Here is a 17,165-nt window from a genome sequence, read left to right on the forward strand (position 1 = left end):
TTCGGAGACACATTAAAACTGGCACGTCTATTTATTTTTTTGTAAACTTTAAGATATTACGAGTATATAAAGTTCAAAAGAAAAGCACAAGAGATTTTCGTTTTATGCTATTAGATTCGGTTTAGATTTTCACATAACCAATATATTCAATGTCATCGAGTAATTAAAATAGCCTTCGTAGTTTATGTTACAAAGTCCTTTTTGGTATCAATTAAGTACTTACTTTAGTTTACTTAAACTGCAGAGATTGCAAGACATCAATTAGGCTTTAATTAATAAGGGCTCCTCATTTCCTCGTAAATTAGTCTTGTTAAGCCTCCTTAAAAATATCATAGACTCTAAATTATCTTCAATTTATTCCCTTTAATTCCGGCAATCGAAGGAGGCCTTATCGGAACAAATGAATATTCAATACCTCCTTAAATATTGCGTAACTCAGCCTCCAATAAATTACATTCTTAAGATTAGAGCGAAATTATTCTAAAGGTAGTAAAAAGTGAAGGCGGCGATGGTTAGCGATAGGCGATGTCTCATCCATCAAACTTAGTGTCCGGGGTCGTCACGCGCAAAACTAAATTAAAATAATGCCCAATTTCGTCGTATAAGCCTGCTGGGCATATTTATAAAGCTTCCGTAAATGGCTTACTTATTTCGTGTTAAATTTGCACGGTACAATATTAAATCGTGGTATTATTGAGAAATAAAAGACGTTTTATTTCGATTGTAGGGCAATAAGCCACTATAACTATAGAAGTAATTACGAGTATGCAAGCAAAACCGCAAACTAAAACTAATGCAATCAAATTTCCATCTATCAAGTTTTAGTCTAAAAATCGTATACAGATTTTGCTACTCGACTGAACAAACATGTTTGTGTCCGTAGTAAATTTATATTTCATTTAATTCTACCTCCTTGACTCTTTCGTAGAGTAATAATGTAGGGACGCCATAAATTACGGTTAAGATTATCTTCTATCATTACCTACAACACAAGCTTTGAAGCTCTTCAGTGTGTGGAACAAATTGGCACAAAGTATTTCTTACACTCGTGAATAATAACAAATATCATTTATAGGTCACACATTAGATAGATTAATAATATTGATAACGGGTGTTAGTTTTCATGTACGTTAATTTAAGAACATTTTAATACTTGTCTAGTCTTTCTAGTGAGTATACAGGTATATCGACGTTCTGCATCAATATGGAATCTTGCTATGATACCTGGACCATTTTTATCGTCGACTATAAAATATTATACGTGAACTGGATATGAGATCAAATCGGATATTAAAGTCAGCTTCGAATACTAAAGTTTTATTTCCCAAGAGCAGGTGAGTGTTATGGTCGAATGTTTAGGGTAATTGAATTTTTAACGGCCGATAGATGGCGGTGTGCAAGGATATTACACGTATCATATTCGTATTACGTGTAGGTTTATTAAATACTAGACCCGTCGCGACATTTGATTTCAATATCGAAGTTTACATACGGATTCCTAATACTTAGCGAAATATTCTAAAGCCTATATTAATCGCGGATAATCAAGGATTCTAATGGGAAAAGAATTTTTCAAATCGGACCAGTAGTTCCGGAGCCTATTCAATGCAAACAAACACTCAAACCTTTCCTCTTTATAATATTAGTAAAGATGTTTATGTTCATTGCTTTTTATTGTCCTTAAGCAGCAAATTTCAATCACTCACTAACATCCTCTAATTTATTTGGTATAGTCCGCGTAAAACTGCTAGTACGCTCTGAATATAGAAACGAATCGCATCGTCTTAGCAAACCTGAACGCAACGACTTCAGAACGGATTAGCAGTTTAGCGCGGACTATAACAAAACGTAAAAATAATTTTTGATACGCCAACGCTGCCAAATTATACGAGTGTTTGTCATTATGGAAACAGAAAATGAAATTACAATTACTTTTACCGCAAATATTTTTATTACTTAACTTAAATAAATCTATATACATTTAAAAACATTCATAGGACACTTCATCACTCCGTTGTTTACACGTTTTTGGTAAACATTCTCCGCTCTCCGTTCCTCTCTCCATTTTCGTTTTTGATCTACAATTGATAAACATCAGGGTTGTACTCGAAAACATGAGAATTAAAAGTGATACAGAATGAATAACTGCTACTATATTACGCGTTTTACGAATTTGAGTAACAGGCCGATCATTAACAACAGACCAATTTACAATAAAAATGTCAATCGTAAATTCTTAGGATATCGAACTTTTAACTATTACGTTTGAACGACTTTAAAAAAGAGCACATACACAAATTAGCCTTGTAAACATATTACAGAGCACTGATCAGTATTTACAAATGTCCATTTAAAAATGTAAATTACGTTTTCTTCACACATTTCCGTAAATTGAATTCATAGATTAGTAAAGATTACTCACTCCTAATAAGAAAATATAACCAGTTTTTAACCGACTTCAAAAAGGAGGTGGTTATCAATTCGGCCGGTATCTTTTTTTTATGTATGTACACGAATTACTCCGCCGTTAGTGAACCGATTTTAATAATTCTTTTTTTATTGTGTAGAGACGAGCTGGAAGTTGGTCCCATTTAAATATGGTTAGGATCTATCGATGGGTTCTGGAGAAAATGAGGGGAACTCCTCCACCCATGTAAATATAACAGCCATAACTTCGCCGTTTATGAACCTATTTTAATGCCTTTAATTTCGCATGTGGACTATTGCTACAAGTTGGTCCCATTTAAATATGATGAGGATCAGAGTGGGTTCTGGAGACAAAATATGTAACTCCTCAACCGATGGGTATAATTGAGTTTTGTTTGAAGATATTTGGTGTAGGTTCTAATGAAATTGCAGAGCCAGTTCATCGTTGACTATTTAAGAGTCTGATAATGTAGCTCGGAGACAAAATATGACTTCAGAAATATGTACTAAACCAACATTTATTTGAATTATTTTATACTTTGTAGTGACATAGAAGTCGGTTGTATTTTTTTGTTAAAAATTTTTGACTATTGAAATTGTCACTTTCATCTACTTTCGTGTTTGAAAAATATTAAAAAAAATAGTTTTCGATCATTTAGGAATGAAACGATATTTCTCCGCATTTTTCTTCGATTTCGTGTTTTTGCACCATTTAACTGCACATGTCGGCACCATGACAGCCGCTGACAGAATTGTCAGCCGTTTAAGCTATTTGATAGCTTCCTTCAATAACAAGGCGGTGAGATATCTATACTTATCTATGATTGAAATCTAAAAGTATTTTCTTAGCGTTGCAGCGCTAGCGGCGCGTGGCGGTGCGCGTGACGGCGGACATGCCGTCCGCGAAGCGCGTGCGGAACAACACGTTGGCGTTGTTGAACATGCCGTCCTTCAGCGACACTATTATGAACTGCGAATATAACACACGTTGTTTAATAAATAAAAGAAGCAATTTGGTTAGACTTTTTATATAATATAGGAGTAGCAGACGAGCATGTAGTCCACCTGATGTTAAGTGGCTACTGCCGCCTATGGACATAACCTGTAACTAACCCCAGGTAGGATAGAAATAGATATTCCTACCTGAGCTCACTACATATGAGCCGCTACGTTCAAACCAGAACACAGTAGCGTTTAATACCACTGTTATGGGACAGAAATAGATGTGGCGGTGATGCCACCGGAGTCAAACCATAAAGGGTTCAACCACCTACCACCTTCAAATTCTTTTATCGTTATGTGACCATTCTTAAAATGCAAAGAAATTAGTAGTTTTCGAATTGGTCTGATAGCCCCCAACAGGCTATTAATAATTAATCTATCCGATACATACATGATTATTAATAGCAAGTGAAAAAACTTTAGTATTACTGACAAAGATTTAGATATATTATAGATAGAATAAATATTTTATATTATATTATTTTTTATATAAAGCAACCAACCTGGGAATGTTTAAAGTGTTCCTTCAACATCTGACCAATGTTCTGCGTGTGCGAGAGGTCGAGCGCAGCATCGACCTCATCGAGGATGTAGAGCGGCGCCGGCTTGAACAGCAACATGGCGAGCACCAACGACAGCGCGACCAGCGAGCGTTGCCCGCCCGACAGCTCGCCCAGCGACTCCTTCCACGTGTTGTTGAAGCCCACTTTCACCTGGAACGTACAGAGTAAAGTACTTCGTGTTTTAACTGAACATTATCATTTCTGTGATGTGATGGCAATGTAGAATCATGCTAGAGGTTATCAAATTCTTGGCAGTTTACGAGGTACTATTGGCATACTGAATCTTAGTTTAATTAGGGTATTGGCATCACTAACACGTCAGTTTTTGGTTGAACATGGAAGTGGTATAAAAAGATTGTTCTAGTTTAAGAATGTTAAGACAAAATGTATGTGTTACAATTACTCTTTACTTGTAGAGACTTGTTGATATCAGTTAATGAACCGGACGTCGCTATTTGACTAACGAACAATGATGTTGTTGCAGGTGTAGTCGTACAATTTGTTATGGTGACGCGACTCATTTCAATATTCAGAGCGGACTAGCAGTTTGGCGCGGACTATATAAATGTGTACCAGGATGCGTACGCCCGTTCGTGCGAACGAACTTGCATGCACAATATGTATACGGCACATATGTAGGGAAGCATCATGTACATGAGCGCTCGTGCTTATGCACGTGCGTCTGTCACACCTGAATAATATGTGTATAGGTAAAAACGTACGGCCGGGGCGCGTGACTCTGTGTATATATGTATTTATGTATATGTATGTATGTATGTATGTATGTGTGTGCGTCTGCGTCGTCACTCAGCGCACACCACATCCGATCCAGCCACGTGACCAGTGTGCGTGCGCGTGTGCGTGCGTGCGTGCGTGTGTGTGTGTGTGCCGCGGCGTACCTCCAGGCCGTCGAGCACGGAGCGGCCGGGCGGCGGGCGCAGGCGGGCGTGCGCGCCGGGCAGCAGCGTGGCGAAGATGGACGCGAAGTCGCGCGACACCTGCTCGCACGCCGCCGCCAGCGTGCGCCGCTTCTTCTCGTCCAGCTCGCCCATCACCTGCACCAGCTTCGCGCGGTCCGCTTCCACGATCTGCTTCTTGCGCATCACGTCCTGATACTGTACACCACATTATATTCGATTACAATACAATAATCACAAATAAGTATAAATTATACTAAAGTTAACGTTACATGGAAAACTGTACTGTTTTTTTATAATGGCATTTTTCTATAATTTGAGTCTACTCCTACCAGTACAGACCCTTCAAACTACCACACAGCAGCACTTAACGCTGCTATTAATAAACAGAAATAGATATGATGGTCCACAATCAAACCACTAAGGGTTCTACAACTTTCATATAATTATTTAATGGTCATAATGCTAGTTCATTGTAATTAGTTTATAATGAACTGCATGTAATATTTATTACAAGATACGTTCATTCACTACTTGTGTACGTGTTCCTAGCAGCATCAAATTTTGTGTTTTATGATAATTATAGAAGTAGCAGACGAACATGCAGTATACCTGATGGTAAGTGACTAATGCTGCGCAAGGACATGTGTAATCAACCCCAGATAAGATTTTATTCCTATCCTTAAAGACTAAGCTGGAACGCCTCGAGACGCACCCTTCAAACCAGAACACAGTAGCGCTTAACGCTGCTGTTATGAAGCATAAATACGTGTGGCGGTGGTGCCGCCGGAGTCCAACCACAATGAGTTCTATCACCTTCAAAATGCGTACACGTATATGTACCTGTATATACACGTGTACCCACGTACACGTGTACGTGTGTATGTATATGTGTGTGTACGTGTATGTATGTGTGTGTGTCTCGCCTGCCTCTCCTATGTATATGCATGTGCACGTGTATGTATGTGTGTGTGTGTGTGTGTGCTCGCCTGCTCCTCCTCCTTGGCGAGCAGCGTGTGCGCGCGCGCGTTGAGTCCGCGCGCGAGGCGGTCGCGGCGCTCGCGCAGCTGCGTGCGGCGCGCGCCCGCCGCCGCCGCGCCGCGCGCCTCGAAGTCGTACAGCCCGCCCGCCGCGCCGAAGTACTGCCTCTCCGACGATATCCACGGGTTCTCCGACTCTAGGCTCTTGATCTGGGAAAACAAACGTGTTAATGCAACCGATATACGTAACAACGTAGGCCATGTAGACAGCTGAATTGGTAACCACTTTTGACTAAGTATGCGCACTGTGTGGAGTGAAGTCCAGCTGTTGACATTTTCTGCACACCCCTTGCTGAACTTCGCAGCTTTAAAGAGTTTCGCAAATTAAAAGAGTTTCTGTAATGCTTATTGCTTTATTTTATGTGTTTAGTAAATAAGTCGATCCAATTATACTGTGCGCCAAACTGCTAGTCCGCTCTGAAGTTGTTGTGAACATATGTAGTCATAAAATATGTTATGGCAACGTGATTCATTTCTATATTCAGAGCGGACTAACAGTTTTACGCGGACTATACCTAACCTAATGATTCTTTGGAACACCAACTTATTATTTAAGTGTGCATCGAACGTCATATTCCTTTTAATAAACGTACAAGAATACTTAAAAATTATATTTACAATATTTTTTATATCCGATCTTAACAAAATAATATATTGCATACCTATGTATGAAATTAACATGTTTCTCAAAACAGTACCTAAAATAGAAATAATTAACACTACAATATACTCACTCTCTGCTCACATTCAGTAGCCTCAGTGTGCAACTCCTTAATCTTATAATCTAGCTCTTTGATCTTAAGCTGTATGTCGCCATTCGCTTTCCCGAGTTGCTCTTTCTTCTGCAGGAGTTTGGCGATATCACTACTGCGGCTCGCTATGGCCGCCTTCTGCTTCTTTATCCGCGATTGTAGATTCTTTACCGTTTCCTATTAATCAAAATGCATGTTTTCTATTACGAAAAATTGAAGTTAATTATTATTTTAATAATTAAAAATAGCATTTAAAAAAATAAAAAACCGCATATCGTGAATATCCGTTACATAGTATGAAGTCGGTTAAAAATATCTCAATTTCGCGATCATTTTAGTCTAACATCATATAGTACATAATTGGATTAACCTTCTCTAAGATAGTATAAGTCTTGTTAAAGGTCCATTGAAGACATGTTTGCAACTTTAACATTTCCACTTCAATTTCTCACACATCTAATACTGATTAAGTTGCGGAGATTAGGTTGTTGAGCCGATAAGTTAGATCTATTACATTATGAACTACTAAGGTGATAGAACCCTTTGTGATTCGACTCCGGCGGCACCACGGCCAAACCTATTTCTGCCTAATAACAGCAGTGTTAGGCGCTGCTGTGTTCCGTTTTGAAAGGATAAGGGAGATATACATTTTCGAGGTATTCCAGCTTAGTCCTCAGGGATAGAGGCACATCTGTGGCCGACCTCAGGTAGGAATATCTAATCCTATCTGGGGTTGATTACAGATGTCCATGGGCGGCAGTAGCCACTTACCATCAGGTGGACAGCATGCTCGTCTGCTACTCCTATATTATAAAAATACTGACCATAGCTTTCGTATATTCCTCCTTAGCAGTTAGCAAGCCCTGTTGCAGTTCCCCCGCAGCCTCGGTGGTGTCCTGCAGCTGCTTGCTGCTGCTGGCCACCGCCTTCTCCAGCTCCTCCACCTCCAGGCGCAGAGTCTCGAACTCTTGCTCTCTCTGCTTCCACGACGTGCTGTGCTGTTCTGCGTCCTTCTTTGCTTTTTTTAAAGCTTCTTCTGCCTTTTTGAATTCTCTGTAAAAATATGTAATGGTGGACATGACATACTTTAAAACAATTTGGATGAAGTAAAATTAGCTTATTAGTATTTAATTATATGTGTACAATAGTAAAATTAGCTTAGAACTAACATATAGTTGTAGCCACTTATTAAGTCATCTACATAGAATTCATTTTTCAATGCATTTGCCGCGGCCGGGTGCCCGTCGTCCATCGCCAGCTGTCTGAGCGTCCGTATAGCATTTCACGGCGCGCATTTTGTGCCGTAAGTTAATGTGCATAAAGATTAGTTTAGAATGTTGTTTATGTATATAAGTTTTACAAAATGTAAATATTTATGTGTTATCTCAATAAAACTATAACTTTTTAGTAGTACAGTGAAGTAGATTTTATATTAAAAAAATAACATAGCATATTTAGTTCATGTACACACCTTTCTCTGTGGCCCTTGATATCTTTTACTTTCGCTTCCAATTCCCTTGCCTTGACTGCTGTCTCTTGTTGAGTTTTCTTGTCTTGTTCCACAGCAGCTGTTAGTTCAGCTACCTGATACATGATATTTTTAATACAAATTATGTTCACTTCTCCAACAGTTTTCATGCTATTATTATTTTATTATCTACAGTGGCCTACAAAGTGATAAAAGTCCTCGCCAAACTTCTAGTCCGCTCTGAATATAGAGCTGAGTCGCGTCGCAACAGCAAATTGTAGATATAAGATGGACGACGACAGCCCGGGTCCCCCCGCCCCGGCACACTCCGCTGCCCGCTCTCACCCGCGGGTACATAGCTGCGTTAGTGAACTTACGTTCCTACGGAGGGTATGCTTGTAGTTGTGTTCGACCGCATTCGCTCTCTGACTGACACCTGCACGCATTAACTTCAGATCGGACTAGAAGTTTGCAATATACAAGTATTTCGTTCCATCTCACCCGTTCCTTGAGCGCGGCGATCTCTGCGTGCAGCTGCGCGGTGGGCGTGGCCGCCACGCGCGCCTGCGACACCGACAGCGCGTGCGCAGACATCTCCAGCCTGCAAACATTTTGTTAGAGTTGTCGCCAAACTGCTACTCCCCTCCATAGAATCTACCTACTAGAATATCTCACCGCCTTGAAATTCAAGGAAGCCACAAATGGCAGACTCATACGTATAATGGCTGAATGTTTTCCCATTACGTCTCCGACTGTCATGGTGTAATTTGCGCGGAACAATGCCAACATGTGCAGTTAAGTGGTGCAAAAACAACACGGAATCGAAAAAAAAAAAGTGTGGAGAAATATCGTTTCATTCGTAAATGCTCTAAAAACTTTTTTTTTTTTATTTTTCAAACACAAAAATAAAGGACTATAACAATTTCAATTGTCAAAACTGGTAACATATTCTTGTTAGGAGTGAGTAATCTTTACTAATCTATGCTCCGCTCTGAAGTTGTTGCGAGGACGTGTAGTCATACAATTTGTTATGGCGACGCTATTTATTTCTATATTCAGAGCGGACTAGCAGTTTTACGCGGACTATACTTTTCAATCAACCTGTTCGCACTAATGTAACCCTACCAACGTGCACTGTCATACGAGTTTTTTAATTTTCATTAATTAAAATCTTTTTTCAAACCTTGCTAGCCTTATTCAAGCAATATTGATTAATTTCAGTATTTCATTATCGAATGTAATCCTAAATGGCAATCTGAAGTGCCCCAAGTTTTAATAAACAATTATTAAATTTCTTAAACTACCGTAATTTAACAAATAAAATGACAATACCTTTGTTGGAGTGAAGTATATTTATCGGCTGAGTTTTGCATAGAATTAAGTTCGGAGGTGCACTTCGCGAGCTGAGATTCCATCTGTTTAAGTTCCTTCTCCAATTCCTTCAGTTCTGCTATTTGAACTAGTACTGAACCACCCTGTAAATATAAAATTATAAATTATTATCTATATTTTATAATATTTATATTTTAAATATTGTCAAATGTCAAGAACACAGCGACAGTTGGCAAAGGAGGAAGGGAGCGTGCTTCAATGGTCTCAATTGGGAGCTTGAAAATGTACATATATAAGTAAGTTTTTGAGAAAACTTAAATAGCGTGATTTAAAATAAATGTAGCGCCATCTCTTTACCAGTAGCAGGAAGCCGCCACACACGAGCGATACTTCATATTTTCGACTTCGTCGCTGATGATGGTGACCATAATTGCTCCACTTCCGCTCACTTATGACGTCATCCGCCACGTACCTTGACCCTGGCGCCGCCGGACAGCGTGCCCGAGGGGTCGAACACGTCCCCGTCGAGCGTGACGCAGCGGCGCTGCACGCGCGGGTGGAACGTCACGCACTTGGCCGTCTCCAGGTCCGCGCACACCAGCGTGCCGCCGAACACCCACGCCAGGGCCGGCCGGAGACGCTCGTCGAACGAAATCAAGTCCAACGCCAGTTGCACCTTGTCTGGACCGCCACCCTGGCATAATACGTAGCTCGATGGTAATTTAAGCAACATCGAATACAATATTTTTGAACGACAGTAGTCAGTTAATAATAGACGGTTACTACCGTCCATCTTGAATCTCAAAGAAAAAAGTTTAAGCTTATCGTTAAACAAATGCTATGTAAAAGAGCGTACTATAGGCTGAGTGATTATTTGACTCATATAACAGTGTGGTCTGAAGTAGCTCCAGCTCTACATGTACCATCGGGGGGGTTTTGGTGCGGTAAAAATCCCACATAACCCGGCGTCGCTCCCACTTCGTCGGGTACCTTTTAAAGGTTTCCCTCCTCGAAAACAAAAAAAAAAAAGGTGCCATTGTATAAAACATTTTTTTAAAAGATATGTAAGCATTTTTTATAAGTAATGGAATTTCTTTCGCCGCTCCTTCTCCATAACGTAACACCTTATGAAGTGATGATAGTTGCATTGACATTCAAAAAGTGTTCTGTAAAGAAGAACCTAGTTTGAATTTAAAAAAAATGAGTTTTATTTATTAGTTATTACGCATTATAACGTCAGCTAGTAATTATTGTAAAAATGCAAATGTTGATTAGTTCATAAACAGATCAGGTACATACGATCTCCTGCGCGATCCGCACGGTGTCGCGCGGGATGCAGTGGCCGGCGATCTTGTTGAGCGGGATGATGGTGGTGCGCGAGCGCAGCTGCCCGCGCTGCAGCAGCAGCTTGCTCGTCACCTCAGTGTCTACCACCACGTTGTATAACTGCACGAATACTCATAATGTTACTTATTGTTATAGCATTATCTATGTGGTAAGGAAGCAATGTACTAAAAGGATCTGATTCCAAACTATTTCTGGCGCACTATGTCATGAAAAATTAAAAAAAAGTTACAAGGATTTATTCAAAGCCAGTCATAGATTGCCAACTCCCCAAATTGTAATTTCCATGAGGTGGAATATCAAACAATGTAACAGTAGTTAACTGATTTCATATATTAAAAAGACAAAATTAATTAATTACAAATGTAATATTCACTGTATACTAAATACATTTCTTTCATGAACTTACTCGGCCACCCGCAGCAGTTTCCAATGCAGTACAGTATTTCGGATCACAAACATCAATCAATCTGCATACAGTACCTGAAAATGTGAAACAAAATAATCAAAATATAACAACATTATAAGACTGATTACAGAAACGTGACACTTAACACATATTCATCAAGATACTGTATGGCACAAAAGTTTCCAATGATACTAACCAGCAACCCTGCTGTGATCGAAGTCGGGCTGCGGCGCCGTGTACTGGAAGTGGCAGCGCTGCAGCCGCGCCGACAGCCCGTCTGCCGCGTCGCGCTTGTGCCGCGCAGTCGCCTGCAGCTGCCGAGCTGTGTCCTTCAGCTGGCTGCTACGCTCCTCGCTGAAGTTCATGCTGGATAGCTGAGCCTGGATGGATAATAATGGACGAAATATTGTTAATAATCCATATAGAAATATTACTAACACTATTATTCCTGGTTAAAACTGACCTTCTGATGCGGTAGTAGCTAGTAAACTTTTATAAAAAAAAAAGGTATTGGCGTATTTTTAATTTTACATAGGTGTCCCTTACACTACAATAAAATATACTATATATATACTAATATTTTAATTACAATAATTTTTAGTTTATCTATGTTAATAAGAGTCTATGTAAGTGCTGGCGAGCAGCAATGTAGCGGGAAACTATAAAATAATAAGGTATACTAATATCCCTCTGGATATTATATGTATTTATAGAGTAAGATGTCACAGAATAGATTGTCAGAGAAAATAAATAATGGAATCTTTTATTATAAAATAGTCTTTCAGGTTACATAAGAAATAGCATTTTATGCCTATATCTTTTGAATATTATTATTGTCAAAATAAATAGAGCCCTTTAACAATCATCCTAGCTGACCTTCAGCTGATCCACTTCTGCTTGATGCTTAGCAATGCTGTCCATGTCGCGTTGGTACTGCACGCTACTGGACTTGAACTCCTTCTCCAAGCCTTTTAATCGATCTTCCGCGTGTTTCTTCTCCATCATACTCTGAGATATGCGGGTTGATGCCTCCGAAGCTTCTTGCTTTGCCGCTGAAAGGGCGATATTAAATGTTACACAACTGCAAACTTTTTTATCATAATGGAAAATAAACTAAAATCAATTTCATTTTGCTAAATTGCAATAACTTTCAAGGAATTTTAATAATTAGAATACTGTGTCTACTAATCTATTGGTATTGTTTATGTACAAATTCTTACGTAGTTTATATAAGAAATGAGTTTTGTAATTTATTTTACCACTATAATAGAAATATTAACCAACTTTGATAGATGTAATTTGATAACTTTCAGTTTCATTTAATTTTCGTTTAGTTGATTTTTTTTATATAATATAAGAGTAGCAGACGAACATGCAGTTCACCTTATAGTAAGTGGCTACTGCCGCCCATGGACATCTATAATCAACCTCAGATAGGATTAGATAATCCTACCAGACGTCGGTTACGCGCCGCTACTCCTGAAGACTAAGCTGGAACTCCTTGGAAAAGTATGTCTCCCTTACCACACCCTTCAAACTAGAACACAGCGGCGTTTAAGACTGCTGTTATTAGGCAGAAATAGGTGTGGCGGCGGTGCCGCCGGAGTCAAACCTTACAAGGCTTTACCACCTTTCATTCTTTGCTCATTTGGTTCCAAAACATACGCCATACATACATTAGAAGGAATTGAAACACTTGTAGACAGCTCAATCGCCGTATTAGGCAGGGCCTTACCCATGAGCTGGTCCTGCAGCGACTCGGAGGCGCCCTCGAGGCCGGAGCTGACGGCCAGGAAGCGCGCCTGCGCCGCCGCCAGCGCCGCCTCGCCGCTCGCGCTCGCCGCGCGCAGGCTCTCGAATGTTGACGACACCTGCGCACACACACGTCATAATAGAAAACCAATAAACCTGAGGATTTTTTTTGGATTTTTGTTACGCTTACCATTTAAGTTCTTGGGTATGGATAACAATGTTCATCGGTGCCAATATAACTCTTCCGAACTTTGGCAACTTTTTTTTTATAATAGAAGAATAGCAGACGAGCTCACAGTCCATTTGATGGTAAGTGACTACTGCCACCCATGGACATCTGTAATGAACCCCAGATAGGATTGGATATTCCTACCTAAGGTCTGCCACAGATGCGCCACTACCTCTGAGGACTAAGCTGGAACGCCTCGGAAAAGCATGTCTCCCTTACCACACCCTCCAAATAGGAACACAGCCATGCCTAACACTGCTGTTATTAGGCAGAAATAGCTTTTTAATATGAGGTGGACAGCCTGTTCGTTTGCTAGTTCTACATCGTATATGAAAAGAAACATAATAGGAAACTAATGAACTTGAACAAAATTTTTATATTTTTGTATACTTACGTCCATTTGGGTTCATGGGTATGGATAACAAAGTTTATGCGTGCCAGTATAAGTCTTTCTAATTTTGGTCACTTCTTACCTGATCCAATACAGCCTTCTTGTCTTTCAGGGCAATATTATCATCAGCCAAGGCCCTATCAAGCAGCCTGGCTTTCTTCTCGTGTGAGGACACAGCATCCTTGGCAGCCTTATGCGCCGCCGCTGTCGACGCCTCTGTCTTCTCCGCTGTTTGTAACTCTGTTTCTAACTCCTTTAGGACACTGCCTGACTCCTAAAATATATTATTTGACAAACTTAATATTTTGTTTTTGTTATAACTTGATATTTCAACAAAAATTGCACATGGTTTGCAGGAATTAATAACATTTATTAAGAGTGACATATTAGTACAAAGGTAAATCAATCTACCTGAACTATATTAATTAATCACTACTAACATACATTATTATTACAGTTATTATTCTATATCCTTATACTCTAGAACACAAGAACAATGTGTACTCCTTCAGATGTTAGAAGAAAGGAGTGCAGTGTCAGAGAAAGTTTTCTTCAATTTATGATTATTAGTCTTATATAAGCCTAGATTTTAATTAATATAAATGATCTTATTACTGAATTGGTATTTTACATACATAAAAAAAATAATTCTATACCCTGCCTACCATTTTTTATTACAGACAAAATATATTCATCCTTATTTTTACCACTATTTCAGGTAAAATGCAAATTATTTGTACCTCATCCAGCTTTTTATTCAAGTCAGCCACCTGCTTCTCCAGGTCTTTTGCCTCCTTCTCATTATTTTTAATTGTCTCCTTCTTGCTTTTTATATCATCTTCTACTTCAGTCACCTTCTTTGCAGCTTCTTTTGCACTCTCTTCTGCAGACACATATCTGAAAAACAAAACATATAAAATAAGTGTGAGGTAATTAATCTGTTATATTAAAAATGAGATTACTTAGAGACTTACTTCCATGCTACATAAAGTCTAGTGAGGTTTTCCAACTCCCTAACAACTTTTTGGTACTCTTGAAATTGTGATCTTTCATCTTGCAGCTTCTGCAATTTTGGTGCTATGTCTTCTTTGATGATCTAAAACCATTACCAAGATTAACCATTGAACTTGAAACAATAATATCACACAACACTGACGAAATTTTAGTATTTACATATAATATATAATATAAATAAAACTTAGATGTGTGTCTGTGACTTTGAAATTAATATATTTTTTTACTATACTATGAATACAAAATTCTTACATCATTGAGCTCATTTAACTTGGCATCTTTCTTCTCAATGGTCTTCTGTGCAGCCTGCTTCTTAGCTTCATACATTCTTGTACCTGCCGCTTCCTCCACCATTGCTAAGATCTGGTGTCAAAGACAAGATGTATGTTTTAATATAATATGTGATAGCATCTTGTATTATTCATTTCATTTATTCATTCATCAGAATATATTACTAGGTTCTCAGATATACATTAGTCCCGGATTCAATCCCCAGTCACATTTAACCTAAGTGATATTCAAATTATGTTTTGTACTCGTCTTTGGGTCATAGTACCCACAAAACAGGAGATTTTATGTGTATTATGAACTTCCATTTCATTCATATACATAGAATTACTAGAAAAGAATCAATATGAAAATATGGCACATACCTCAGGAGGCTTCATATTAAGCACTTTGGTGATCCGCCCCTGCATGATTAGAAAGTGGGGATTGTTGACATTGAGTTGCACAGAGCAGAAGAGGTCACTGACCCGCTTGTTCTGAACATTGATGCCATTTATTAAGTACTTGTTCTTGCCTCCCATTACCACCTGTTAACAAATTAAATGAAAGTAAAAGTGTACATGAAAAGATAGCCATAGAGATAATATACAATTTTGTATTTCCTAAGAGAATAGAAACCTTTTTCCAAGTATTTTATCATGTGACCCACATGCTGCTTAAAGCATTTCACAAGTAATTCTTAACCAGGGTAAAACTTAAATTATGAATATAGATTAGTCCTGCATGTGCCTGTACTTTACTGTGTTTGTATGGCAATAACTCCACAAACCACAAATCCAGGCCACAATCCAGGTCTCTGAGACTGCATTCATTCACTTTAAAATAAGATCTCCTTACCTGTCTAGTGACAGTAATTTCATCATGGTTCTCGTAGCCAATGGGGCACTGCTTCTTGTCTCTGTTGTCGAAGGTTATGCTCACGGTGGCCTTGGTAATGCCAGCCTGGCCATGTTTGTAGATCAGTTCCTGGAGACTGCCTGCTCTCACCTATGAGTATGTGAAATTTATAGGAAGAAAACATTTTTTTACACAATTAAAGTTGCAAGAAGCATACTACCAGATGTTTGATGATCACTGCAGGGGCAAGGTCGGTCATGCATTGCTACTTACAACACCCTGCAAATTACACAGTAACACGACAGTCTACACTGAGGGGGAAAGGCAGAAACTGTATCTGTGGTTCCATGTAAAACCATGACAGGTTCTAACAATGAACCTACAACCTATGAATTTCTATTTAACTTTATAAGCCCTAAGCAATACCACTATCACCTATTTCCATAAATCTACAATTAAGTCAAATATGATTGGACTTTTTAGGTATAACCCTGTTATGGACAAAGTAAGTAATTAGTATAAATAAGTGTTCAAATAAAGAGCACATTAATATAATTTGATTATGAAAATTATTTTTTATCAAGTGGTACTTTGCATATATTTAGTATAGAATAGAATAATGACATTTGGAAATATATATTACTATCAGACACGAGAAGAAAATTAGAACCTATAATTACTACAACTATGAAACAGAAAACATTAAAGTAAACAGAATATTTGGCGGGAAATGAAGACAGACAGAATACAGTGTTTTACAAAATTTAAGACTATTATAATCAAACATAACTTACATTAGATAAATTGGTGATGCCAAGTACGAAGCAGATTGAGTCCAATATATTAGATTTGCCGGTTCCATTCAATCCTGTGATAGCGTTAAACTCCGGATCAAAACCGCTCACTTCTACACGGTTTCCGTATGATTTAAAACCATCTAACAATATAGATTTGATGTACATTTTGTGCCTACAACACTAATATGAGGCATAAAACAATCACGACACGAATAAAGCAGTAAATACATGAAATACTTTCAAAATCACAAAGGGAACCGTTAAATCGAAAATTATTTTGACTGCTAACTTGCCGCTTGCCCTCAGTTACGTTATAGTTTGACATTTTTTTTAATTTTTAATACTTGGTATACGCCTTTGATTCCTTCTTTTCGACCTAACTTTATCTACGTTATCATTACTTTTCTTTTTACAGTCATTAATTAATGACTGTAATAATGTATTAATCTTTTTATAAGTGTGATTGATAAATATTAATAAAAATATACTATTATATTCCATCGATTATTATCTATTCGTTCGTTTAAATTGGAAAAGTAACCATATGCTATAATTTTAAGCAGTCAGGATTTACTCTGATGGTTTGTGTTTTTATTATACACT

General features: G+C 38.4%; 1 protein-coding gene across 1 annotated transcript; it reads right to left on the bottom strand.

The window, feature by feature from the left end:
* Nucleotides 1-1,928: 1,928 nt before the first annotated feature.
* SMC2 (structural maintenance of chromosomes 2) lies at nt 1,929-16,873 on the bottom strand. Its single transcript, XM_073074120.1, has 22 exons — nt 16,560-16,873; nt 15,766-15,915; nt 15,294-15,455; nt 14,893-15,003; nt 14,601-14,722; nt 14,367-14,523; nt 13,709-13,900; nt 12,990-13,125; nt 12,131-12,306; nt 11,451-11,634; nt 11,255-11,328; nt 10,801-10,947; nt 9,974-10,195; nt 9,502-9,644; nt 8,671-8,770; nt 8,173-8,285; nt 7,526-7,754; nt 6,684-6,878; nt 5,899-6,099; nt 4,892-5,107; nt 3,933-4,142; nt 1,929-3,397 (listed from the first exon to the last, which is right to left on the bottom strand). Exons 1-22 carry the CDS (start codon nt 16,725-16,727, stop codon nt 3,287-3,289), a joined length of 3,519 nt encoding a protein of 1,172 aa, XP_072930221.1. The 5' UTR covers nt 16,728-16,873; the 3' UTR covers nt 1,929-3,286.
* Nucleotides 16,874-17,165: the final 292 nt, after the last annotated feature.

Source organism: Epargyreus clarus, unplaced genomic scaffold, assembly GCF_041222505.1.
Source record: "Epargyreus clarus isolate Ecla_fem2 unplaced genomic scaffold, WU_Ecla_fem_2.2 ptg000006l, whole genome shotgun sequence".
In the NCBI taxonomy this organism is placed as follows: domain Eukaryota; kingdom Metazoa; phylum Arthropoda; class Insecta; order Lepidoptera; family Hesperiidae; genus Epargyreus; species Epargyreus clarus.